Source organism: Triturus cristatus, chromosome 9 (assembly GCF_964204655.1).
Source record: "Triturus cristatus chromosome 9, aTriCri1.1, whole genome shotgun sequence".
Lineage (NCBI taxonomy): Eukaryota > Metazoa > Chordata > Amphibia > Caudata > Salamandridae > Triturus > Triturus cristatus.
The window spans coordinates 58248565-58274437 of NC_140592.1; the positions used below are offsets into that span (position 1 = coordinate 58248565).

Below are 25873 nucleotides of genomic sequence, written 5' to 3' on the forward strand. Positions count from 1 at the left end.
GTGAGTGTGTTGTGCCTTTCGATGCATGAACTACACATGGTGACTGTGTTATGCCTTTTGATACAAGAATTAGACTTTGTGACTGTGTTGTGCCTTTCGATGCAAGAACTACACATAGTGACTGTGTTTTGCCTTTTGATGCAAGAACTACACTTTGTGACTGTGTTGTACCTTTCGATGCAAGAACTACACATGGTGATTGTGTTGTGCCTTTTGATGCAATAACTACACTTTATGACTGTGTTGTACCTTTCGATGCAAGAACTACACATGGTGATTGTGTTGTGCCTGTCGATGCAAAAACTACACTTTGTGACTGTTTTGTGCCATTCGATGCAAGAACTACACATGGTGACTGTGTTGTGCCTTTCGATGCAAGACTTAGACTTTGTGACTGTGTTGTGCCTTTCGATGCAAGAACTACACTTTGTGACTGTGCTGTGTCTTTCGATGCAAAACTACACATGGTGACTGTGTTGTACCTTTCGATGCAAGAACTACACATGGTGACTGTGATGTGCCTTTCGATGAAAGAACTACACTTTGTGACTGTGTTGTGCCTTTCGGTGTAAGAACTACACATAGTGATTGTGTTGTGCCTTTTGATGCAATAACTACACTTTATGACTGTGTTGTACCTTTCGATGCAAGAACTACACATGGTGATTGTGTTGTGCCTTTCGATGCAAAAACTACACTTTGTGACTGTGTTGTGCCTTTCGATGCAAGAACTACACATGGTGACTGTGTTATACCTTTCGATGCAAGAATTAGTCTTTGTGACTGTGTTGTGTCTTTCGATGCAAGAACTACACATGGTGACTGTGTTATGCCTTTCGATGCAAGAACTACACTTTGTGACTATGTTGTGCCTTTTGATGCAAGAACTACACTTTGTGACTGTGTTGTGCCTTTCGATGCAAGAACTACACATGGTGACTGTGTTGTGCCTTTCGATGCAAGACTTAGACTTTGTGACTGTGTTATGCCTTTCGATGCAAGAACTACACTTTGTGACTGTGCTGTGTCTTTCGATGCAAGAACTACACGTGGTGACTGTGTTGTACCTTTCGATGCAAGAACTACAACTGTTGACTGTGTTGTGCCTTTCGATGCAAGAACTACACATGGTGACTGTATTGTGGGTATATCAATGCACTAGCTGCAACTTCTCAGCGGTGATTTGTACATTGTAATCTAATAAATACCTGGTAAATACCTACAAAATTCGATGGTCAAAACATGTTTCATGACCCTACCTGTGCTGTGGGGGTCGTTGTTGCTCTTCTGTCCTTTACATCATGCTAAAACAATTTTATTTGCATGAGTGACTTGATGACATCATCAGCGTGTGGCTCTTTAAATATAGTGGTGTACAATTGTTCCCTGCTTGTGCAGCACAGCAGAGCTGTGACTCATGTGGCCAAAGAACATTGTGCAGAGAGACTAGATCAGCTTAGTGACTGTCAGACTCTCATTGGCCAATCAATCAATCATCTCGTATTTGTAGAGCGCCGCTAATCACCCGCGAGGGTATGCAGACAAATCTGGGTTTATTTGCGCATTTGAATGTTAGCAGAAGCCCATTCAGTGATACTCATCTCAGCACATATGGAATTCCCTGTATGTGCCTATCAGTGTAAGACTGGCAAGGTATGGTATACCAGGGACCAAAGTTTTTCTCAGGCGTCCGCTGCAGAATGTTGGGTTGCCGAATACCAAGGTTGCAACGTACTGATTCCGTCTCTGCCTCTTGCTTCTAACATCCTACATTTCCTGTCTTTTTATTTCATCCTTTGCAGGTTGTTTTTCAGTCCAGCTTTCTCCAGTCTTCCTTTGTGACTGTTTTCCTATCTTTCTTTTCCTCTTTCTATATCCCTTTTCTGCCTTTCTCTCTTTTGCTCTGGGTCAAAGTTTAATGATGAAAAATAAGTCCTGGTCCCCAAAAATGAATGTCGGTGTTCACGACCTGCAACCACCTGTACACATTAAGCACTGTTTCTAAGGAATCAAAGCTTTTAGCCCCCATAATACTTTTTTATAGGCATGATTGCATTTCTCTCTCTCTGGTCAGCACTTGTGTGTCTCGCTAGGGTCTTTTTTAGGACTAAGTGGGCCTTGTATTCTTCAACTTGCCTGCAAAGTTCGGTCCTGGGCTCTCATTGGCCAAATCCTGATGTTTATTGACAAGCCATATCTGCTGCTTTCTATATGGTGCCTGTGGTTTTCATGCTTCTGTGGTGAGGGGGCCTGAAGCTTTCCCTCAATCCTCTTTCTTTCAGTTGGGGACTGCTTCTGCCAAAGAATATCATCTTTGTTGGGACAGAGTTTTAGGCAAAGATTCCAGGTTGATTTTTTAAAGTAAGGGACTGTTTTGACATATCCTATTATGAGATAATATGAAGAGAGATTCGAGGTAATGCCTCGATTACATGCAGTAATGTCTTCTCGTCACAGCACTTACACCCCTTTCTTTCTTCTGTTTTGTGTCTTTATTTGTCGTCTGTTAGAGGGGTCTGCTTTGGTAATCATACCATAAGACATGGGTGTGTTGATGAGGAGTTTAATGTGTGGGGAATGGTCACAGATTTCCAGTTCTCTAACCAGAAATAAAATAGGTTTATCGTTAAGGTTCATGACACATTGGTTTGTCCTTCGACTATGTATGACAAAGGTAGAGATGTTCATGTTCTCCTTGAAGGGCTGTAGGAAGCATGCAGATTGGTAATTCTCATACTTGGACTCCTGATAAAGTTATGTCATCCTTCTTGGAGGTCTCTGAGATACTTGTTTTGATGGGGTTTGCCTTCGAAGGAATCCAAAATTGGGCATCTTTAATGAAAGCCCTGCTTATTGTTTCCCCTCTTCAGGTGAGTACTTCTGGATGAGTAAAAAACTTACTTGGGTAAATATAGGGATTATAAGAATGTGGGAGTTTAGAACAGACAAGACTTACAATCTTGACTTCCTGAGCTTGTTCATTTGTCCTCAGCCACTACTGCGCCAGGGCAGAGAGAGAGCAGGACTGCCCTAGACCCTGGTAGCTATGCCGCATTCCTGCCCTCTCCATTTGACGCAGAACAGAAAGTTGTCTTGCTGCATTGTGTTGAGTCAAATGTTAGTAAATCTGCCCCTTTGAGTCTATCAGCAGTGGGAAATCCCATCCCAAAGGTAAGGGCAATGCCTTCCTTTGATAAACGCATGGGGCACCGCTAAAGACCTTTCAATCTATCAGCAGTGGGACCAGCGATTGCAAATGGTGAAGACAGTACCGTGACTTTGATAGACCCATGTGGTGCAGCTAAAGACCTTAGGGCCTCGTTTATGAAAAGTGACGCATCGCTGCATGAAAACAGCGATGCGTAATTTTTCATTGCGCCCTCCTTGCGACATGCTGGACACATTATATTTACAGTATGACGCATCATGTCACAAGGAGTTACAGATACGTCAGTATTTCTGACGTATCTGTAGGCACAAAAATGACGCATTGCTGGAGTGTGTCACAAAAGTGATGCAACTCGATCAATGGGTCATTTTACATGGGCAAGTCCCATTTCAAAATGTGCCTGCGTCAGTCTTACGCCTAGAAGTGATGCAGTGAAATCTCACTGCGTCACTTCTACGAGGCTTACTTGCGTCAGACGCCCAACCCTGCATACATTATACCTGGCGCAAGTATAATGTGGCGCAGGGGTTTACAAAGTGACACATCTACCTAGATGCGTCACTTTGCAAATATGACGCAACATGGCGCATTTTTTACACTGCTGGTGCGTCACAAAAATTGACGCACCGGTGGCGCAAATGTGACACAAGGACTCATAAATAAGCCCCTTTGAAACTAGCGGCACTGGAAAATATATTGAAAATGGTGAGGGCAGTGGCATGGTTTTGCTAGACGCAAAGGGTGTACCTACAGATCTCTGACTCTATCAGCAGTGGGAAAAACTATTGATGGGGTGCAGCTAAAGACCTCTGGGCCTATCAACAGAGTGAAAGGGCAGTAGCGTGGCTTTGATAGCTGCATGGGGCGCAGCTAAGGACCTCTGAGCCTATCAACAGAGTGAAAGGGCAGTAGCGTGGCTTTGATAGATGCATGGGGCACAGCTAAAGACCTCTGAGCCTATCAACAGAGTGAAAGGGCAGCAGCGTGGCTTTGATAGCCGCATGGGGTACAGCTAAAGACCTCTGTGCCTATCAACAGAGTGAAAGGGCAGTAGCGTGGCTTTGATAGTCGCACGGGACGCAGCTAAAGACACCTGAGCCTGTGAACAGAGTGAAAGGGAGGTGGCGTGGCTCTGATAGTTGCATGGGGCACACATAAAGAACTTTGAGCCTGTCAATAGAGTGAAAGGGCAGTTGCATGGCTTTGATAGCCGCATGGGGTGCAGCTAAGGACCTCTGGGCCTATCAACAGAGTGAGAGGGCAGTAGCATGGCTTTAATAATAGCATGGGGCGCAGCTAAAGACCTCTGGGCCTATCAACAGAGTGAAAGGGCAGTAGCGTGGCTTTGATAGCTGCATGGGGTGCAGCTAAGGACCTCTGGGCCTATCAACAGAGTCAGAGGGCAGCAGTGTGGCTTTGATAGCTGCATGGGGTGCAGCTAAATACATATGGGCCTATCAACAGAGTGAAAGGGCAGCAGCGTGGCTTTCATAGCCGCATGGGGTACAGCTAAAGAACACTGAGCCTATCAAAAGTCTGAAAGGGCAGCTGCGTGGCTTTGATAGCTGCATGGGTCATAGCTGAAGACATCTGAGCCTATCAACAGAGTGAAAGGGCAGTAGCGTGGCTTTGATAGCCGCATGGGAGGCAGGTAAAGACCCCATAGCCTATCAACATAGTGAAAGGGCAGTAGGGTGACTTTGATAGCCGCATGGGAGGCAGCTAAAGACCTCTGAGCCTATCAGCAGAGTGAAAGGGCAGTAGCGTGGCTTTGATAGCCGCATGGGAGGCAGCTAAAGACCCCATAGCCTATCAACATAGTGAAAGGGCCGTAGGGTGGCTTTGATAGTCGCATCAGCGCAGCTAAAGACTTTTGGGCTATCAATAGTGTGAAATGACGGTAGCATAGCTTTGATTGATGCATGGGACACCGCTTAAGGCTTTGAGGCTATAAGCGTTAGGGAAGGCAGGGCAAGGGTAGTAGCATGATAGTTAAAGAAGGTGAAGGAAAAGGTCTTTCTGTCAATAAGCACTGGGAAAAGTCATCTCAAGGGGTTGGATAGCAGGATATTAAAACAATATCAAACTGTTGAACTTTCATTAAATAAAAACAAAAACAATGCAGCTTAAAATACAGTATTGGGAACCACAATGCTTGTAAATAAAGATACTGGCTGAACAAAAAGACAATCCATCCATAATCCGGCATCAAGGGGACCTCTTCCAGTCCTTGCAGCTGCTCTCAGTTTGAGGAACTGGCCTCATCACCCAGTGTTCACTTCTCACGTGGAGGTCCAGATTGAATGGATGAATGGAGGAAATAATGCATGAGATGAACTCTCCCAGAGGGGGTGGAGCTGTGGCTACTGCTCCACCAAGTCTGTGGGGGGAGGGATCAGATCTCGAGGGTTCATCTTTGCAACAAGGCAGACGTCATAGCTGTCGTGCATCAGAACCTTCACAGCTGCCATGTTCCACTTGTTCTCCCACGTGTCAAGCTCTAGAATGTCTTTCATGATGACCTCGTGACGATCTGAAATAGGAGGCAGAGAATATGGAGCTCAGGTCAAAGGAACAAGACAAACACGTAGAGCAGGTTCTCAGCCACGTCACACACTGTGCTGGAAACCGTCAGCCATGATGAACTACACACTCCGGTGAGTCTTCAGCCACGTCACACACTGTGCTGGAAGCCGCCAGCCATGAACCACACACTCTGGTGAGCCCTCAGCCATATTACACACTTTGCTGGAAACCACCAGCCATGAACAACACTCCGGTAAGCGCTCAGCCACATTACACTCTGCGCTGGAAGCCACCAGCCATGAACCACACACTCTGGTGAGCCCTCTGCAATGTCACACACTGCTCTGGAAGCCAGCAGCCATGAACCACACACTCCGGTAAGCCCTCAGCCAAGTCACAGGATCTCTTGGATAGCTTTTCCACTCTCTTGCACTCTCTATTAAGAGGCATTCTGGAAGGATCCTAGAGGAATGAGACATATCTGAGGACTTGCCCTCAGATATGTCTCATGCTACAAGCCCTGTGCTTAGTCACATGTTTTCCTGGGAGCCCCCTGTCTTGCCATGCTCCCTTTGAGGTACCCTCAGCCATGTTGCACGCTTTGCTGCACGCTCTTTGCCACCCATGTCAACACTGCATGTGCCACCCTCCTGTGGAGACTATTTGCACCATTACAAGGCCTCCAGGAGGCTCTCTGCAATGGCAAACACTTCTTTGGAAGCCCTCTGCTGGGTCGCATGCTCTTCTGCAAATTATCCGCCAGTCACTTCCTCTCTGGGTGGCCTCTAGCATGTTATGTTCTCTTGAAAGACTGCTAAAAGTCTAACTGCCCACTGTAGGTCACGGGATTCCTTCCATGCCCTCTGCTATGCCACAAGGGTTCTTTCATGAATTCTGCCGTATCATGAAATTTCCTCCATACATTCTGCCATGTCCTATGCCCTTCTGAAAGCACTGCTAGTTACACTGTCTTAGTGTTGTCTCTACCATCTCTCACTGTCTCCTTCGGGCCCTCTGTCAGTCAGTGTCTCAGTGAAGTCTCTGCCATCTCTCACTGTCTCCTTCAGGCCCTCTGTCAGTCACAGTGTCTCACAGGTCATCTTTCGCTCTCTCCTGTAGGCTACCTGTCCACCAAACACTCCTGTGAGCCTCCCACAATGTCACAAGCTCTCCTATGTTTCCTTTGCCATTATGAGACAAAGTCCCTTGTCAGGCCATTACCAATCCCTTGGTCTTGACACTGGGTCCCTTGCCATGGCTTAGACAACGCATCTTCCAAGTCAAATCCTTTCCAAAAAGCCCTTTCATACCACAATCATTCCCCAGTAGTCCTCATATGCCAGTAATCTGCCAGTGACTTGCTTTACTGCTGGTCTTTTGCCTTGTCACATTTTTTCTCATAAGACTCTACCATATTTCACGCTCTCTTGCATATGGTCACCATGTCATACACTCTCCTTCAGGCCTTTGTCATGTCTCATACTCTTCTGAAAGTCCCCTGCCAGGTCACAGTCTTCTCCAAGCCCCATTCACGTTGCACCTTCTTCACCAAGCTCTGTGCCCTACATGTCCGTCTACACTCATGTCCTCTGAGAGCTTTTGGCTGTACTGATCACTGTCCTGGGAGACTTCTCCCATGTCACCTCTGAAACTGCGAGCTTTCATCCCTGTCTCATATTAAATACCCTCTTTTAGGTGACATTAGCTCTAGGAGCTCTCAACCATGTCCAATGCACTGTCCAGCAAACTTCCTGCTCACCTATAAGGATTCTGCAATATCACCAACACTCCCAAAAGCCCTCTGCCATTTTACACACTGGCCAACAGTCCCTCTACTATGCCACATGCCTCTTGCAATTTGCCTGTCATGTCACTCTTTGTCCTGCTGTCACTGCTGGGTGCTATGCTCTTCTTAAATCCCTCTGCATGTTGCATGCTTTCCCGCAAGCCTTTTGTCATGTTTTGTGCTTGACTTGCTTTAGGGTTTGTGTTATTGGACTGGTGTTGGATTTTAAGTCCAACACGTTCCCTACTGATGCGCAAACTGGAGTTGGAATAGTAAATTATACTATTCCAAAGTCCATTGCTACCCTTAGGCAAGTCATTGTAATGACTTGAGTGGTCGAGGAATGCGTGGTAACAATGCATTTGTTGTATTGACTGCGTTGTGAAGGCAAGCATGGGAAATGCATGCGTGGTTCCGTCATACAACACTTGTGCTCTCCAGATAGCTGTTAATCATGCTGCATTCTCCCCTGCAAGTCCAAGGCCACTTCACATGCTCTCCTGAGAGCCCTCTGTATGTCCCACGTTCTCCGAGTGAAATGGCAATGCCACACACACATCTCCAAACTTCAACTATGCCGTACACTTTCCTTCATATTTCTTCTTTAGTTAATTAATGTAGGGTTGTCTTCCCTACTGATTGTATCAAGTCTGCAGAGAATGTTTGCAATAGGTAGTATATTTTTGCCATATCCACACAAAAGGGAGGAGAGGGTCCGAGGAGAAAGTTTTAAGACCTGCGAGGGTTAACTACCCAATCTTTAACCATAACACTATATAGAACCCTCTGGTCTAAGATGAAAACAAAGAAGAGAGAGAACATCCAAGGTGAGCCTTTAGTGTCCCTTGGGGTGTACCTTGAGTAGGATGAAATCCCTCACCCACCATAGGTGGCACGCTTCATCATGGGATTCTCCTTGTTAGGGGAAAACCTACTCACTCCACGGGCTACAACCCCCTCTCTGAGAGGGAGGAGCTCGGGGATGTTTTGTTCCTAGTTTTTGATGTACTAAATCTGACAATGATGAGTGGAAAACTAGGTGGGTGAGATACACAGCGCAAAGAAATATAGTAATAGTGAGAAAGTGAGATAAAACAGGCTACCAGAAAAGTCATTTTTCCGTCAGGCAGCAGACTTTCGTGCCCGGAGTACCGACTGCGAGAGCGGTGCCCCCTCCCTGAGCTGCATGCCAGGTTAAGGTGAGGCTAATTTCCCGCAATATATGGGTACCACCAGTAAATCCCCAAAGAAGAAAAAGATCACTGGTTTTGCATTTTCTCTTCTGAACCTCTTTCACCATTTTTTCACGATTAAAGTAATTGTTGACAAACTACTATACTATAATATACTTTGGTCCTGACGAAAGCCACAACACCTCTATTGAGGGTCAACAGGCTGAAACATGCAGACCCCCCCTGTTTCACACCAACTCAAAGGTAAATGTTACCCCTGATAGTGCTTTGGTTTTAATTCTGGCCCAAGGACGTGCTAATAAAGGTATATTATGCACCTGGTAGCCAGTATTATCTCACTTTCTCACTATAACTATATGTCTTTGAGCTGCGTATCTCACCCAACCTAGTTTTCCACTCATCAATGTCATATTTAGTACATCTAAAACTAGGAACAAAACATCCCTGAGCTCCTCCCTCTCAGAGAGTGGGTTGTAGCCCATGGTGGGACTAGGTTTTCCCATCACAAGGAGAATCCAAATGATGAAGCGTGCAACCTATGGTGGGTGGGGATTTCGTCCTAATAAAGGGAAACCCCATGGGCCACTAAAGGCTCACCTTGGATGTTCTCTCTCTTTGTTTTCATCTTAGACCCGAGGGTGCTATATAGTGTTATGGTATATTTTTGCTGCCTTATGTGAAAGCCACCTAAGAGGGCCCAGGAGGAAGCTCCAACATTGTATCTCTTTTCAGGAAGAAAGGATGAGATAATCAGAAATGTCTGGTGGGGAGGGCAGAATGAGTCAATATGGCCTCCATTGATATTGTTGATGTCTCTAATGATTGAGCATATATAATCCCTGAAGGTTTCCAGAGAGCGGTCTTTAGCCCATTCTCAGTGGAAAGTGAGCAAAGGTCATGCCGGCAAGCTGACTGTGCAGCCTTATATGATCTAAGCCCTCCCATGCCCAGTGTTAGGGACATCTCCAGGAGGTCTCTGAAAGCAGCAGGACCTCTCCTGAAGGACGGATCTGACCCTTGTGGAACCACGAGTAGAACATTCTGGCACCAGACTCTGTACGACTTCCTAGTGGATAGATCCCCCATCTGGGTCCTACCCTTTCTTCACTAAACATGAGCTGCAGAAGATTGATATCAATCAATGAAACAAGGACTGCATGATTCATGGTCAGGCAGTAGCATGGGTGACATGCTGCAGGCCATCACTGATAGGGCTACAAACCAAGGGGGGCGTGCTTAGGGCACTAAGTGGAAACCCGCTCTACTGCAAGGATGCGCGATCCATTTAAGAGATTGCTTCAGGCAAGCTTGTTTCATGCAGCCCATTATGCCTCAAGAAGGATGTACTGTACAGCACCAGTTAAAATCTTCCAGCGTCGCTTCACTGCTGACCGACAACTGCCCCACAGTAGCACAATTCTGTGTCAGAACCACCAGGGAGGGAAGAGTTTCTCCTGCCCTTGGTGAGAAAAGAAAGCTTATAAAGCTATCTCTGATGCATGAGAATGAGTTACTTGTAAGCTATGCGGGAAATGAGACATGCTCTTTACCCAGCTTTTCGGACATCCTTGGCGTGTAAATGGTTAATTTTGAATATACTCTGCTATGGACATGCACTGTAATGTGAAAATAAACATCAGAGAGGGCACCCTGCCTGCTGAGTATGAGTTCTTCAACCTGAGTGAGACGTTCAAGTAGACTCGTTTTTACAATGTTTCGACCTAATGCAACTTCAAGGTCATCAACAGGACATAGTAGTTTGGAGCATTAGCAAGATTTGGATCTTTTAGACAATCATGGATATTCAAGGATTAAAGTAATTAATAAGTCACAGGATGTTGAAGTAAGGGCTGTAAAAGTTGAAATAAATCACAATCAGCATATAGGTTCAAATTTCACTGAACGCTCACATCTCAATAAGCAAGCAAGCCAATCGGACAAAATGGACCTTGAGGCTTATGACTAAATGCATTTGTTTTGCCCCTGACAGAGAATTGATTGTCGAGGTCCACTATCTTTTATTGTATCCATAACTTTGCAACTCTTTTTATCACACTGTGTGGTCACTATTAGCAATGAGCATCTTTACATCTAATTAAAAAGTATTTATCTTTTTTTCCCACTAGAATGGTTGTATTTGTGGTTGATGAAAAATCTGTGATGATTTTCAGTTGTTGAATATATTTAGGTTGTCCAGAAATTGGTAATAACCGATTGTGCCCGACAGTACTCTCCCGGCTGAAAATCAGCTGACCCTGTTTAAACCGGGTATCACTGATTTTTCACATTTGTTGCACCGTTTGGCCACTTGAGGGAGCCAACGCAGTACAAAACAGAACTGGACTGAAAACTGCAATTTAGAAGCAAACAGCGCGGAACAATGTGAATCACCCCCATTAAATTAGGGGAGACACATTGGTTGGCAAGGTTGGTAGGTGGGGTCAGGTCCTATTTCAATTGTTGTAGGGAGTATGTCTGGCACTACACACCTCACCACACTGCAGACGATGATGAGACAACGACCGCCAGTGCTCCAAGACCTAGCAGGTAAGTTCTGCAGGGGAGGTGGATTGGCAGAATCCTATACCTCGCTTGGGGTTGGAAAGGTGGCGGGCCTCGCTCAGTGGTGGTGGTGTGGTGTATTCTTTGATTAAGTAACTTCCCGTCCTTATTCCCCATTTGTGTATAGTTGGTGTGGGCCTGGTGCCTCCGATGGCACTGAGTGCTCCATACAGTGGGCACCTGGATTCTAGGAAATAAATATTAAAAACTGTGCTGGACTATTCGATGGGGAAAATTGTGCTGTACGGTTAGGGGCTGTGCCTTGGGTGGTATAAGCGTGCAGATGCCAGTGGCTGTTCTGCCTGGTCAGGAGGTATGGGAGCGCTTTACATGAGCACCAGTTGATTACACAATGTACCCCCAACTCTAACTCCAATGAGTGTGGCACTTTCAGGACTACATGCTGTAACTGTAACCCACACCGCACGAATGCGGTGGAAGGGCCATCACAGGCAGGGTGCAAAAAAGCAACCAATGATGGCCCCCCAACCAGTCAGCCTACTCCCCCTTGCCCTCTCATAACTGTAGGAGATTTGTTTTTTGCCGTTTTATATGGCACAAACTTGACTTGAAGGTAAGGGAGAGAGCGCTTTAAATGAGCACCAGTTACATTACACAATGCACCCCTGACCCCAACTCTCTCCTCCAGTGCCGTATTGAAAACCTCCTTTGGTGCCCACTGAGTGTCTGCAGAAGGCAGGCTGCCTTGACTAGATGTGTGGATACTGGAGGTAGGCAGAGCTTACAGCTCTAAAAGCCCCTAGACATATGAGTATTCCTCTACACCTCATCTGCTGTGATATCTAATTGGTGCAGTCAGTTGTGGCCTTTTGGGGACATAGACCACCTTTCATTGGACAAGGACTAGCACTATTGTAATTGAAATGGTATTTATTTAGTGCTTATGAACCCTGATGAGGCATTGAAGCGCTTTGCGGAGAGTAGCATGCTATTCCGGTACCGAAAATGTTACATTGACAAGCAGCACAGATGAGAGGAGGGCAGACATGAGGAATATATATATATATATATATATATATATATATATATATATATATATATATATATATATATATATATATATATATATATATATATATATATATATATATATATATATATATATATATATATACACATATGTATGTATGTATGTATATATATATACACATACATATTACCTACTGGCGGTCGCCAGTAGGTAGTTATAGTTAGGACCTAGTTACCATAGGAAAATCGTAACATTCTTTTCCCAAAACTTTGGCGCCGGTTGACGAATATTCGCAACATTTTCAAAACTAGTGGGGCGCTTCGGTCAGCTCCTATCCTGAAAGTTTGGGGGTGACTCGTCAAGCAGGGGCCGAGAAAAAAGGGGGGTCCCAAAACGCGTTTTCCCAATGTTATTTCCCGTAGTCTCCTGAGGCTTGAGCCGGGAGGTAGAGCATGACGCTTAGCTACTTGCTGCTATTTTCGTTTTTTAACTCGCTTTTAAAACTGTTTTACTTGTATTTAACTGTTGGGGGTTTTACCAGCTTTTAATACTCATTGTAATTCAGACCGCTAGGTTGGCGCTTTGCACTGCTTACCTGCACTTTTTTGGGGCATTTGCACCAGGGACGCCATCAGATCGGCACTCCAGCTTCTCGTGTGGAGGCAGGGGGGACGCCATCTTGGTGGTACCTCCTGGCCCGCACTAGCCTTTCCACTCCATGCCAGCACTTAAGCGGACGCTCACTCGGGCCCGCCACTGTAGTCTCCTGAGGCTTGAGCCGGGAGGTAGAGCTTGACGGGCGCGCAGCGGATGAGCCTAAGGCAAGCCCGTCTGCTTTCGTCCGCGCCAGTACGCCGCCAGCCGCCAGCCATGCTGCTGGGCGTTCCCCTGGAACGCTTAGGTACACCAGGGATTTTCTGATAGCAGTTGGACACAATCTACCCCTGTGCAGTGTAGATCACTGTCTATCTCCAGAGGGACCCTTCTGCTGTAACAGTTGCAGGTACAACTCATACCTTTCTCCTCCACCCGCTGCTCACATTCCTATCAAAATTCCTTTTAAAATACTCCACCTGAATGCGCGTTCTCTAGTAAAACATTACAACGAAATTTATGATCTCATTGATTCAGAATCTCCAGATGTCTTCTTCATTACCGAGACATGGCTCACGGCTGATACTGTTGTTGAACCTGGGCTTGCTCTTCCTCCAGGTTTTAACATCCACACCATCAATAGAGAAACCAGAGGTGGTGGTCTGAAAGTCATCTTCAAGACTCCCCTCCACTGCACATTCACTCGCGAGGATATTGCTGGTTCCGAATGTGCACGCTTCTCCATCTCACTTAATGCCAACTTTTCATTTTCTGGCCTCTTGGTCTATCGTCCTCCTGGCCCTTCCACGGAATTTAAAGTAGCCATTATGGAAGCTGTTCATGCTCTGGCCACCAGAACAGCCAATTTCACCCTTGATTCTAACGTCAGCTCCCTGCTTGCTGATCTTGAATCTTGTCAACTTAAACAACGGGTGCTGGAACCCACGCATTTGGCTGGACATCTATTAGACCCGGTCTTTTCTAATATCCCTTCTCTCCAGGTCAAATTCCCTAGCCCTGTCTGCTGGTCTGACCACTACCTCATTACTATTCTTCTTCCTCAGGTGGAGACCACTCCTAGAGTTGCGACTAGGGCCATGTTTAAACGTAGCTGGCACAAACTGAAACTGGAGGACCTTCTGGCCTTCCTGTCTTCCAGCCTCCCCACCCTTGATAACCTCGACCCTGAACAAGCCTACAATGCTATCCGTGAGTGGATTTATGCGGCACTTGACTCCCTTATTCCATTAAAATGGTCTAAGGGACGTGACGCCTGCTCCAATCCCTGGTATACAGATTCCCTGGCCGCTATGCGGAGCGCCTGCAAACATAGCGAACGAGCATGGTGCAAGGATTATTGCCCCTTAGTGAAGAAACAATATCAGGCCGCTATTAAAAGCTACCACAAAGCCATACGACTAGCCCGTACTGCCTTCTTCACTAATCAGATTGCCTCCAGCAACAACCCCACAAAATGCATATTCAAAATCATCAATGATCTGAAAAAAAGGAAAGATCCACTCACTTCGCATATCACTTCCGGAAAACAATGCGAAGAACTGGCATCCTACTTTGTTCAAAAAGTTGCAAATATCTATAAATCCTTCCCTAATCCTCCCATGACGTCAGAACAGCTCTCAATTCCTACATCTTATTCCTCCCTGGAGAGCATCCCCTCTATCTCACAAGAAGAGTTCCTTGCTCTCAGCTCCAAAGTCAAATCGGGGTCCCCTCTCGACCCTATGAGACCAGCTTTATACCGAGAGTGCCTTTCAGTTCTCCTTCCACCGCTACTCTCGACTATCAATTCCTCATTCAGCAAGGCTCTGGTTCCCCTGGCCGGGAAACAGGCCAAGGTACTTCCTTTGCTGAAAAAACCTCTCCTTGACCCCACCAAGCCCGAGAATTTTCGGCCGATCTCTCTTCTACCGTGGGTGGCCAAAGTAGCGGAGGCACATGCCAATAAAATTCTTTCTGATCATATAAACAAAAATAAGATTTTAGATAAATCCCAGAATGGATTTCGTGCGGGCTATAGGCCTTCTAGCTGTGAGCGAAAACCTACGTTCCATCCTTGATAAAGGCCAAACAGCGGCACTCGTATTACTTGATCTGAGTGCGGCGTTTGTCTCCCATCGGATTCTCCTGCGCCGGCTTGAAGAAGCCGGTATAAAAGATCTTGCCCTTGAATGGTTCCGCTCCTTTCTGACTGACAGATCCTTTCAGGTTTCTGCCCCCCCTTTTGCTTCCTCCATCAAACCCATTGAGCAGGGGGTTCCACAGGGCTCGGCGCTTAGCCCGGCCCTTTTTAACCTTTACGTACAACCCTTAGCTGCAGTCGCCCACTACCATGGTCTCTCCATGGTTTCCTACGCGGACGAGACCCAGCTCATGGTAGCTCTCTCGGACGACCATGTTCACGATGCCTCTCATTTCCAGATAGGCCTTGAGGCTATCGCGGGCTGGCTGACAGAGAACTGTCTCCAGCTGAATGCCAGTAAATCCGAGGTTCTTCTGGTAGGCAGGGACAGGGAGCTCTGGAACTCCCATTGGTGGCCTCCGTCCCTGGGACCTGCCCCCCCCACCAAATTGGTGGTGAAGAACCCCGGGTTTCTGTTTGATTCCACCTTGAGCTTTCAAGAGCATACCAAAAAAATAGCTGGCACCTGCTTCGGTCTTCTACGTGCCTTAAGACCCACGCTCCGGTTTTTTGATTCGTCTACACGCCAACTTATAGTCCAGGCCACTATTCTTTCGAGACTAGACTATGCCAATTCTTTGCTGCTAGGGGCCAATAAGGCGGAATTGAATCGTCTTCAGCGCACCCAAAACTCTGCAGCTCGCGCCATCCTTGGTCTCTCGAGATCATGTTCAGGAGCAGGGGCTATCCAACGCCTTTATTGGCTGCCGATCTCCAAAAGAATTGAATACAAATCCCTCTGTCTCACCTTCAAAATTCTTAAATTCTCCACCCCCGAGATCCTGTCTGACTTGATCACCCCGTACATCCCTAGTCGTACGCTGCGCTCTTCTGAATCGATGCTAGCTTCTGTCCCCAGAGTTAAGAGATCGAGAGCTGGGGGCAAATCTTTCAGTCTTTTGGCACCCAAGCTTTGGAACTCCCTGCCGCTGAAGAACCGCAGCCTGGACTGTCTGACCTCATTCCGTAAAGCTATTAAGACCTTTCTCTTCCCTATGGCCTAAACATTTTTTTCTCTCGATACTGCTACTAGCGCCGGGACGCCCCTTCGTTGGGGCAGCTGTGCGCTTTATAAATGATTTTAACATAACATAACATAACATAGGATATTTTCACATGGCTACAGCCCGAACTGCTGAACGAAACTACACCAAATTTGGCAAAAAGGTAGCCTTTGGTTCAGAAAGCGCCCTTATTTTTAAATGGTGTAAATCCGTTCAGTAGTTCATGAGAAATTAAAAAATATAGAGGTCAAAAAATCAATTTCCCATAGGAAACTTTAGACACGGTTATAGCAAAAACTACTGAACGGAATTGTACCAAATAGGGCAAAAAGGTACTGTTTGGCTCAGAAAGCGTCCTTTTTAAAAATGGTGTAAATCCGTTCAGTAGTTTTTGAGAAATTAAGAAATAAAGATAGTGATATCTATGGCCGCGGAGGATCCGCGCACCCTCCCGATCACGAGCTTCATGCTAATTGGCTGTCAACACTCCAAACCAGAAAGTGTTGGCAGCCATCTTGTGCCTCGGTAGAACCGAGGCACAAGAAAACAGAAAAAGAAACGCGAAAAACAAGAAAAGGGGGGAGGGTAGAAACACCCTGACCCCTAGGCCTGCTCAGGGGGTCCCACAAGGACCCCCAGGGCCAAAAACATCATTTAAATTTTTTTTTAAAATGGCGATATTCGCGAACCCAGTGCGAATTTCGGCCGAAAATAAAATAAAAAACGAAGCGCGGGCTCCCGCGCTTTGTTTAATTAAGCCCCCAGGAGGGCCAGGTCCCGGGGGCAGTTAAAAAATGTGTGGGGGGGCCCAATCCCCCCATACTGCCCCCGGGACCGCCACCTCCCGGGGCTTGATCAAAGAGGTGCGGGGGGCACGCAGCCCCCCCGCAGCCCCGGGGACCGCTACCCCCAGGGCAAATTTTTAATAGTGTGGGGGGCCACTTAGGCCCCCCACCCAAGCCCCGGGGACCACAACCCCCTGGGGCTTTCATTAATTGTTTGCAGGGGACATACGGCCCCCCGCAGCCCCGGGGACCACCACCCCCCGGGGCTTTGCATTAAGTGGGAGGAAGGCCGCGCTGCCCCCCTCCTGGAGCCAGTGATGGCCCTGGGGACCGCCACCCCCCAGGGCCGGCTCCTGCAGTGTCCTGGGGTGCCCACCTCCGGGACACAGCTGTTTGCAATGTCATTGCAAACTGCTTTGCTTCATCGAAGCGAGAGCAGGGAAAGCAGATTGCCACGCTGCCCCCCTCCCCTGTGCATTTCTTTTTTTTTAAAAGCAGAGGCCAGGCCCCAGGGGATGGAGTCCCCGGGGCCATATTTGGCCTGAGGAGGGGGGCCACGCGGCCCCCCTCCGAAAAGAAAAAGTAAAAAAGCAATGGACAGGCACGGGGCCAGAAGTGACCCGGGAGGGGGACGCGTTTGCAGAGTGGTGAAGGGGGGGGGGGCTGGGGTGACATGTGTGCAAACACGCCCTGTGGCGCATTTGAAGTTGGGGAATTAATTCCTCTTCAATCCTGAGGGTCCCTGGGGGCCAACTAGCCCACAAGGTACCTCCAGTAAGCGCCACAGAGCTGCGTTGCAGAGAGGTGTAAAAAGGGGTATGGCCTCTGAACACCTCTCTGCAACGCAGCTCCCCGGCGCATACTGGAGGTACCTGGTGGGCTAGTTGCCCCCAGGGACCCTCAGGATTGAAGAGGAATTCATTTACCAACTTAAAATGCGCCACAGGGTGTGTTTGCACACATGTCACCTCAGGCCCGCCCCCTTCCTTCACCACTGTGCAAATGCGCCCCCTGGTGAGCTCACTTACTCATACAAATACTAGCACATTCTAACGCTCTTATACAATCACTGATACAAGCACACACTCATCCATACAGCCTCTCTCACAATCACACACTCTCACTTATAGCCATTTAAATACTCTAACACACATATATACTGCCTTTCACATATGTAGTTACTCACACATATACCACTGAGATATACATTCACTCACTAACACACCCATACACACACTCACCCACCCATACAGTCCATCACAGATGCAGTCTTGAAACCATGCACCCAGTGAATCATCTACTCACACATCTATGCACAGAGTCACACACACCCCACCCACACAAGCACTCAGGCACCCATACACATACTCAGAAAACAAATCAATAACTCATATATACGCTCATGTAGTTATTCACAAACCGATGCAGCCGCTTACACACCAACAGACAGACGGATACAGACATTCACACAGTTTAGTCACTAACCCATGCATTCAGTAAGATACGTTTAATCACTCACTTATAGAGTCACTCACAAACCTACTAAATCATCCATTCAGACACTTATACACCCACTCATTCTTCAATACGCCTTTCCCTATATATATTAAACATATTTAAACTTTACAGAAACACACAGTCACTGGATGATGTCATCAGTGATGTTATCAGTGATGTCATTTGAGATGTCATCAGTGATGTCACTGACCATGTCATGAGTGATGTAATATGTGACGTCATCAGCAGTGCATTGCGGTGGCGCGAGTTATAGTTAGCTGAACTAACTATAACGGGGGAATTTCATGGGTTTTGTACGAGTGAAATGTCCAACTAACTATAACGTCCCTGAAACCTATGTTTTTTTCAGTGAATTTCTAAGGTTTTTTAAATGCTGATTTCTAACTATAACGTGCCTGAAACCTACAAGATTTTGTACGTGCCCTAGTGCAATCTGGAACCAGTTTACACCAAGCCGATGGACCGAATGGGAATCTGTTGCACAAGCTTGCACCAGCATGAAAAACATTGCCAAAAGCAAAACAAGTGTATGACAAATACCTACCAGGAGTGTTTCTCGCAGATATTGAACATATTTCTTAGTTACTCCAAGGGAATGTAAAGAGCTCTGTTACCATTGATGAAACTCCAGAGATTTATGGCAACCCATCAGTGGCAGTACTAATCACATTTCGCAATGCAAAAAATGGATGATTCCGACGTACCATCATGGCAGATCTAGATGTACTGGAAAAATGCAATGCAGTGTCACTTGGAATGTTGCTGCAAAAAGTTCTTACCAAGTTCAACAAAGATTGGAGTGATATTGTTTGCATTTGCAGTGATTCAGCTACATATATAAAAACGTTGTATGAAGACTTGTCAAAATCGATACCAGAGCTGAAGGGCTTCCCTGTAAGAGATCCTTGCCACTTGCTAGATTGTATGCTGAAAGCATCTATTCAATCTTCAGAGTTAATGAAGAATGCTATTGACTTTGCAGTCCATTCTCATGCACTATTTCGTTATGCGTTCTCACTAAAATGCAAATATTTCTAATTTTGTGATTTTCTTGGCATCAAAGAATGAGTCATCCCAATTGTGTCATTTAGCTGATGGTTCTTAGTCCTAGTGGCGGTGAATGCCATATGGTCCACTTGGAGACCATTTACAGAATTTTTGCTTAGTGATGATTCCAAAGGCAAGAAATGTGAGGATCTTCGGTTGCATATTGATAGTGATCTGAAAAAAGTACACTCTAAGGCATTCTTAGATTTTTACAGGAGAACATGACTGCTGTAGTGGACATAATAAAAAAAACTACAGTCAGAAAACACCCTTGTCTACCAAGTGTTCAGCGTAATTGGTGTTGATGTGAGAGTAGGCTGGGCGAAACTTTTAGTGACTTAGGCACTGCAACATGTTTCATGTTAGAATGCTTGCCACTAGGTAAGTAAAGAAATGTTGAGAAGCAATTCAGGAAATTTTATTTTACAATGCATGAGAAAGGGTTTGCAATGATGCATAGAAATTTCCCTTCACCAACCATGGCATTTGAAGTCAATGAAGCCTTACTGTGGTACTCTTCACCAGTTCTAGATCCCTTCCATAAAGGGAGATTTTCTCCGGACTTTGAAAAGTACTGCTTAATTTTTGACCGCTTAAATAACTCTGAGGGCATTTGCGCCCCGTTCAATGCATATGTTGCAGAACCTGTCCCAAAGAATCGCAATCTTCAGGTGCACCATTATTGGCATGGAAAGCTATGTCAGTGCCCAGAGTTAGAAAACAGTGATTGGCTGTTTTGGCTTTGCCCGTCTCAAGCACCAATGTTGAGTTGGCCTTTTCACAGATAAAAGTTTACATGGGAAAGAGCGAGTGCGCATGACCAAAGACTCACTGAGGAAGTATTGTATGATGTACCACAATAAGTTTGATCTGTAAAAATTTATTTGGACCTCATATACACTGTAAGTACACTGTCTACATACCATGAACTATCAATACAGAAGCAAGCAATAATACAAGCAAAACGTTCCATAAACACCTGAAAACATTGTTTCGGTTGCTTTTAATGCCACAAAAATATTTAACCACTGATAATTACTGCTTTTTAAGGTATTGAAATCATTGGAAAACACTAAAAACACTGCTCTAGAATTTACCCAAAATAAAAACTGAAAACAGGAAAGCCTAAATATAATTGTTGGTCAACGGTAGTGAAATTCGTAACACGCGTTGTATAAATTTAGGATTTATTGAGTAAATACGGAGGAGTAAATAAGGATGCTGGTAACCACTGCTAAGCCTTCTTTCATCATCGCTACATTCTACGTTCTACCTTATATACACATTCTACCTGATGTCGTGGTAACCTTCCACCCAGAAGGTTCTAACTAATTAAAGGAGCAGATTACTACACATCCCCTTCCTTATAACAAAAGAAACATACATCGCATAAAACTAAATGCTACAAATGAAACATGTTTACATAACAAACTAAAAAATACATAACTTGTACAGATAATTACTTAACACTTATATCAATCTGAATTATTACACACATACTCATTCAAAACTTTAGGCTTTATAACTCTTCTGCCAAACCTCGTGATTACAGGATCATTATCCATGTCACTGGTTTGTTCTGGTTGAAGAGCATAATTAGAGTTGGTATGTGAATTATATTGGACAGAATCAGATGCCGCTTCAGACCTCATTTCACCAACTTGGAGTTCAAATGCCACACCTTGTTTAGTAGAAATCTCCTTACTAATGGTGTCATTAGGGGTGCGAGTGGTGTCAATTGGTGTGAATGTGTTATGCGAGACTTCAGGAATGGTACTTGAACTCGAACTACATTCAGGGCTTAACCACCAATAATCACCACCCCTCCCCCTTTCCTCAACATCATTGTCATTGTCTTGGTGTTGATGTTGTGCAATTGCAACCCGGTTCATATGATGAACACTGCCCTCATCTAACATAATCGTATTGCGCATTACTTTAGAAATTTTTCTGGGTGCAGAAAAACGAGGCTGTAGTTTTCCCACTTTCTTCCCTTCTTTAATCCTGACCCATTGTCCCACTTGCAAGTATACGTTTTGGTACCATGTTTGGAATCAAAATAAAGCTTATTCTTTTTTTGTGAATTCACAATGCAGTCTCTGACCTTATCGCAATCCCATACATATTTTTTACTTCTACCCATCCATGCTGGGTTAATATTGCAATAGGGAAATCTCCCTCTCATAAGACCAAAAGGACTTTCGCCACATGTATCATGCTTAGTGATCCTGTATGACCATACTAGTTTATCTAGCTCTAAATCCCAATTCTTTCTTCCTTTGCTGGCCATTTGTAAAGCACCTTTAATCACTCTGTTGACCCTTTCTACAACTGAATTTCCTCTAGGATGGTACAAAGCAGTGATTTTTTGTACTATACCGGTGGCGCCAATAAACTGTTTCATTCTATCTGACTTGAATTGTACACCATTATCGGTCAACATTGTTGCTGGTAACCCTTCTCTGATAAAGCATTCATCAAGAAATTTAATTACCACCTCTGTACTAATGCATTCCACCACTTTGACTTCAATCCATCTGGAGAACAAATCAACTAATACCAAGATATATTTACACACCCCATCCTGCCACATTATAGGACCCATAATGTCCAAAGCTAAATCTTCCCAAGGTAATTTCGGACACCCTAAGGAAGACATTGGGGGGGTTAAGTGTTTTCTGACTCTTGTCAGCACCATCCCAACTCACACAGTCCAGGACCTGTCTTTCAATATCTAAGTCAACTTTAGGGCACCAATATAATGCCTTAATGTTTTTCGTAGTTCTAGAAACCCCTGGATGACCATCATGACCTATTTTAATAATTTTTTGCCTGATTCCAACAGGAGTAATAATTCTTTTGTCTCGACAGACAAATTCGCCATCAAGACTTAATTCATCTCTTACTTCCCAGAATGCTCCAAGTTGTGGGTCAGACTTGTCTGTACTCAACCAACCATCAGAAATTTTCTTTGCAACTTCCATGAGTAGGTGATCCTTAGCCCCCTCATGTTGCCATTCATTAATTTGTAAGCCACATGACTCTGAAAAAACCCCTGCAACACAGTAATCATTCCAAATACTCTGATCCACCTCCCTGAGTGGTAAGGACATTCTACTTAAGAAATCCGCAATGATGTTCTTGACACCTGGTACATACTGTACTTCATAAACAAAGTCCTGGAGTCTCATGGAAAGTCTAGCTATTCTAGCCGAAGCCCTACAAAGGCCTTCAGTGGTGAGAAGTTTGGTTAAAGGTTTGTGATCGGAACGAAGAGTAAATTTTTTTCCCCAAATAAACTTTCTAAAATGTTCCATTGCCCAAACACACGCCAGCGTCTCCTGTTCTATTACAGAATACTTCTCCTCAAAAGGAGACAATGATCGTGAAGCAAAAGCTATTACCACTTCTACTCCTTGCTTTGTCATTTGGGACAGTACTCCCCCAAGCCCTGTGCCACTGGCATCTGTAGTTACAAATGTTTCAGCAAATGGATCGAACCCTTGTAAAGTGGGTGCACATGTGATTGCATTTTTGATTTCTAAAAAGGCTTTCTGACAAGCTGCATTCCATACAAATGGTATCTTGTTTTTCATCAATTGTCGCATTTCGTAAGTTTTTTGTGAAAAGTGGTTGACAAACTTTGAATAAAATTCAGCTAATCCCAAGAATGATTTAAGATCATCCTTAGACTTAGGTGCAGGAGAATTGATGATGGCTTCTACGAGTTTTGCTTTGGGTTTGTGTCACGGGGTCACTCCAGAGGGAGAACGGGCTGGCGATGTTATTGACTGTTCCTTTCCGCCCCGGCCACAGGACTCACATGGCCCCTTTAACGCGAACTGGGAATTCCTGGGGGAGGACTCCAAAGCGAAGAAATCCGTTCTCTGCTTCTGAGGTTCTCGGATGTTTTTTCCGATCAACCAGGGAGGACCCTTCTAGCAGAGCATTCCATCTCCACCCCACCAGGGGTCGTGGTTAAACAGAAACCGTACCGGATTCCTGAAGCTCGACGAGCCGCATTTCAGGAGGATGTCTCCCGGATGTTGGTATCAAGGGTTATAGTTCCTTCACACAGCAATTGGTGTTCCCCCGTCGTTCTTGTACCAAAACCGGATGGCAGTATCCGGTTTTGTATTGACTTTCGGGCCGTGAACAGAGTGTCCAAACAAGACGCCTAGGGTGGATGAACTCATAGAACGCCTTGGTGAGGCCCGATACATAACCACTATCGACCTCACCAAGGGTTATTGGCAGATCCCGTTGGCCCCCGCTGACCAGAAAAAGACCGCTTTCTCCACCCCTTCCGGCCACTACCACTTCACGGTCCTCCCCTTTGGGTTGCATGGGGCTCCAGCCACATTTCAACGAGCTATGGACACCCTCCTGGCCCCTCATCTGCAGTACTCGGGGGCTTATCTCGATGACATTGTGGTATTCAGCAAGACCTGGGAGGAACACCTACTCCATTTAGTAAACATCCTTGGTAGCCTTAGACAGTCAGGACTGCACGTCAATGCAAAAAAATCAAGGGTGGCATTTCAGAAGGTCCGCTATTTGGGATATCTCTTGGGGGTAGCCGCCATACAGACAGTTCCCTATCCGAAGACCAAAAGGGACTTGAGGGCATTTTTAGGGTTAGTGGGTTATTATCGTAGATTCATAGCCCAGTTCGCTACCATAGCGGGACCCCTTACCGACCTACTACGCAAAACCCACACCTCTCCCCGATTACAAGCCCCTTCCGATCAGGAAGCCCATGCGTTTCAAGCCCTAAAAGATGCCCTAACTACCTCCCCTGTACTAGTGACCCCGGACTTCACCAAAACCTTTATCCTACAGACGGATTCCTCAGGTATCGGGATTGGGGCGGTCCTCTCTCAACCGGACCCAGACGGCCACGAACGCCCCCTTCTTTTCCTCAGCCGGAAACTATTCCCCAGGGAGCAGGCCTATTCAACCGTGGAAAAGGAGTGCCTCGCGGTCAAATGGGGGGTTGACAAACTCTGATATTACTTGGAAGGCAGACCCTTCATCCTTTATACGGATCACGCTCCTCTTACCTGGCTACAAAGGAATCGCGGCCATAATGAACGGATCCTCCTTTGGTTTCTGGCCCTACAGCCCTATCAAATAGACGTCCGGCATCGGAAAGGGGTGAACCAGGGGAACGCTGACTTTCTTTCTCGAATCCCTTGTTCCCCCGACCGGGGTACTCCTGGGGGAGGGAATTGTCACGGGGTTACTCCAGAGGGAGAACGGGCTGGCGATGTTATTGACTGTTCCTTTCCGCCCCGGCCACAGGACTCACATGGCCCCTTTAACGCGAACTGGGAATTCCTGGGGGAGGACTCCGCAGGAACCACGTCAGCAACGACGAGCCAATCAGGAGAGACGCTCCCACGTAAGGGGGAACCGGAAGAGGAGGACAGCGCGAAAGCCGGAGAGAGAGTCGAGAGCGGAGAGAAGGAGGCACTACGGAAGCAAGGAAGCGGAGGAGACTGAGAGAGGGCGATCGAAGGGACCGAAGGAAGCCGAGTTGCGCAGTCGACAGAGCCAGGAGGCCAACGGATACGCCACTTGCCCCGCCACGTTCCTGGAGGAGCGTGGCTGGGAAAGGTACGGGATCGCATCCTGAGCTTTTCACTTTCACGGGGAGGGACAGAGTAATTTGTGTGAGGGAGGTCACGGAGCTCCGGGAGCCCGAGGGTTGGGTGTTGTCTTTTGGTTTTCTTCACCCCACAAACACGCCTCTGGACCTAGGGTCCTCTCGCTTTTGATTGATGCACGACTGAGACGGTGGCAGCCCCGGTGACCCCTCACTCCCATTCCCCCTCATGTAGCGTACGCCCCCTTCAATCCTACTCACCTTTGTGTCCCTGTGTTTCTTCCTTGTTCTCTTTGGCAGCACCGAGGAAGAGACGTCCCCGGAGAAGGAACCCATGACCAAGACTCCCCCAAGCAGGAAGACGTCAAAGTATACGGGACAATTTGTGAGACTGTGAACGTAACGCAATAAACCAGAGTGTTCAACACAGTAGCGGATCGTGGTTTTCTTACAACCCCTCCATCCGCCTTATTACAATTGGCAAGCCAGATAGGAGCCGTTGAGAACCAGCATCCGAAACAGGATGGAGGCCCTCATCCATCAGATGAAGGAGGGCCAGGCCAAACTCGAGTGGGCAGTGGAAAAATCCTCCAGTCAGGCGGAGGCGGACCGCGCCGTGTTTACTTCAGCGATCCAGAACCAGGCTGACAGTTTGTTGAAACTAGCCGAGGGACATGCCTAACTGCTTGTCACGCTGGGGCAGGGCAGAGCGAGTACCCCTGGAACAGTGGTCCTCCTCCAGAAGTTCGTACCGGGAGACGACCCCTTGGCATTTTTCTTGATCTTTGAAAGGGCCGCGAGAACCAGTGCCTGGCTGGGAGAACGTTGGCCTTTTTATCTCGCCCCCCTCCTGATGGGAGAAGCCCAAGCAGCATACCAGACGGTAAACA

At 46.3% G+C, this 25873-nt stretch overlaps 1 protein-coding gene across 1 annotated transcript in view; it reads right to left on the reverse strand.

Annotated features, from left to right (window-relative positions):
* Nucleotides 1–5532: 5532 nt before the first annotated feature.
* Nucleotides 5533–25873, reverse strand: part of KBTBD12 (kelch repeat and BTB domain containing 12) — a 526200-nt gene continuing 505859 nt past the window's right edge. Inside the window, exon 6 of the mRNA XM_085624402.1 lies at nucleotides 5533–5702. Within this exon, the coding sequence (XP_085480528.1) occupies nucleotides 5533–5702 (170 nt within the window). The remainder of the gene's footprint in view (nucleotides 5703–25873) is intronic.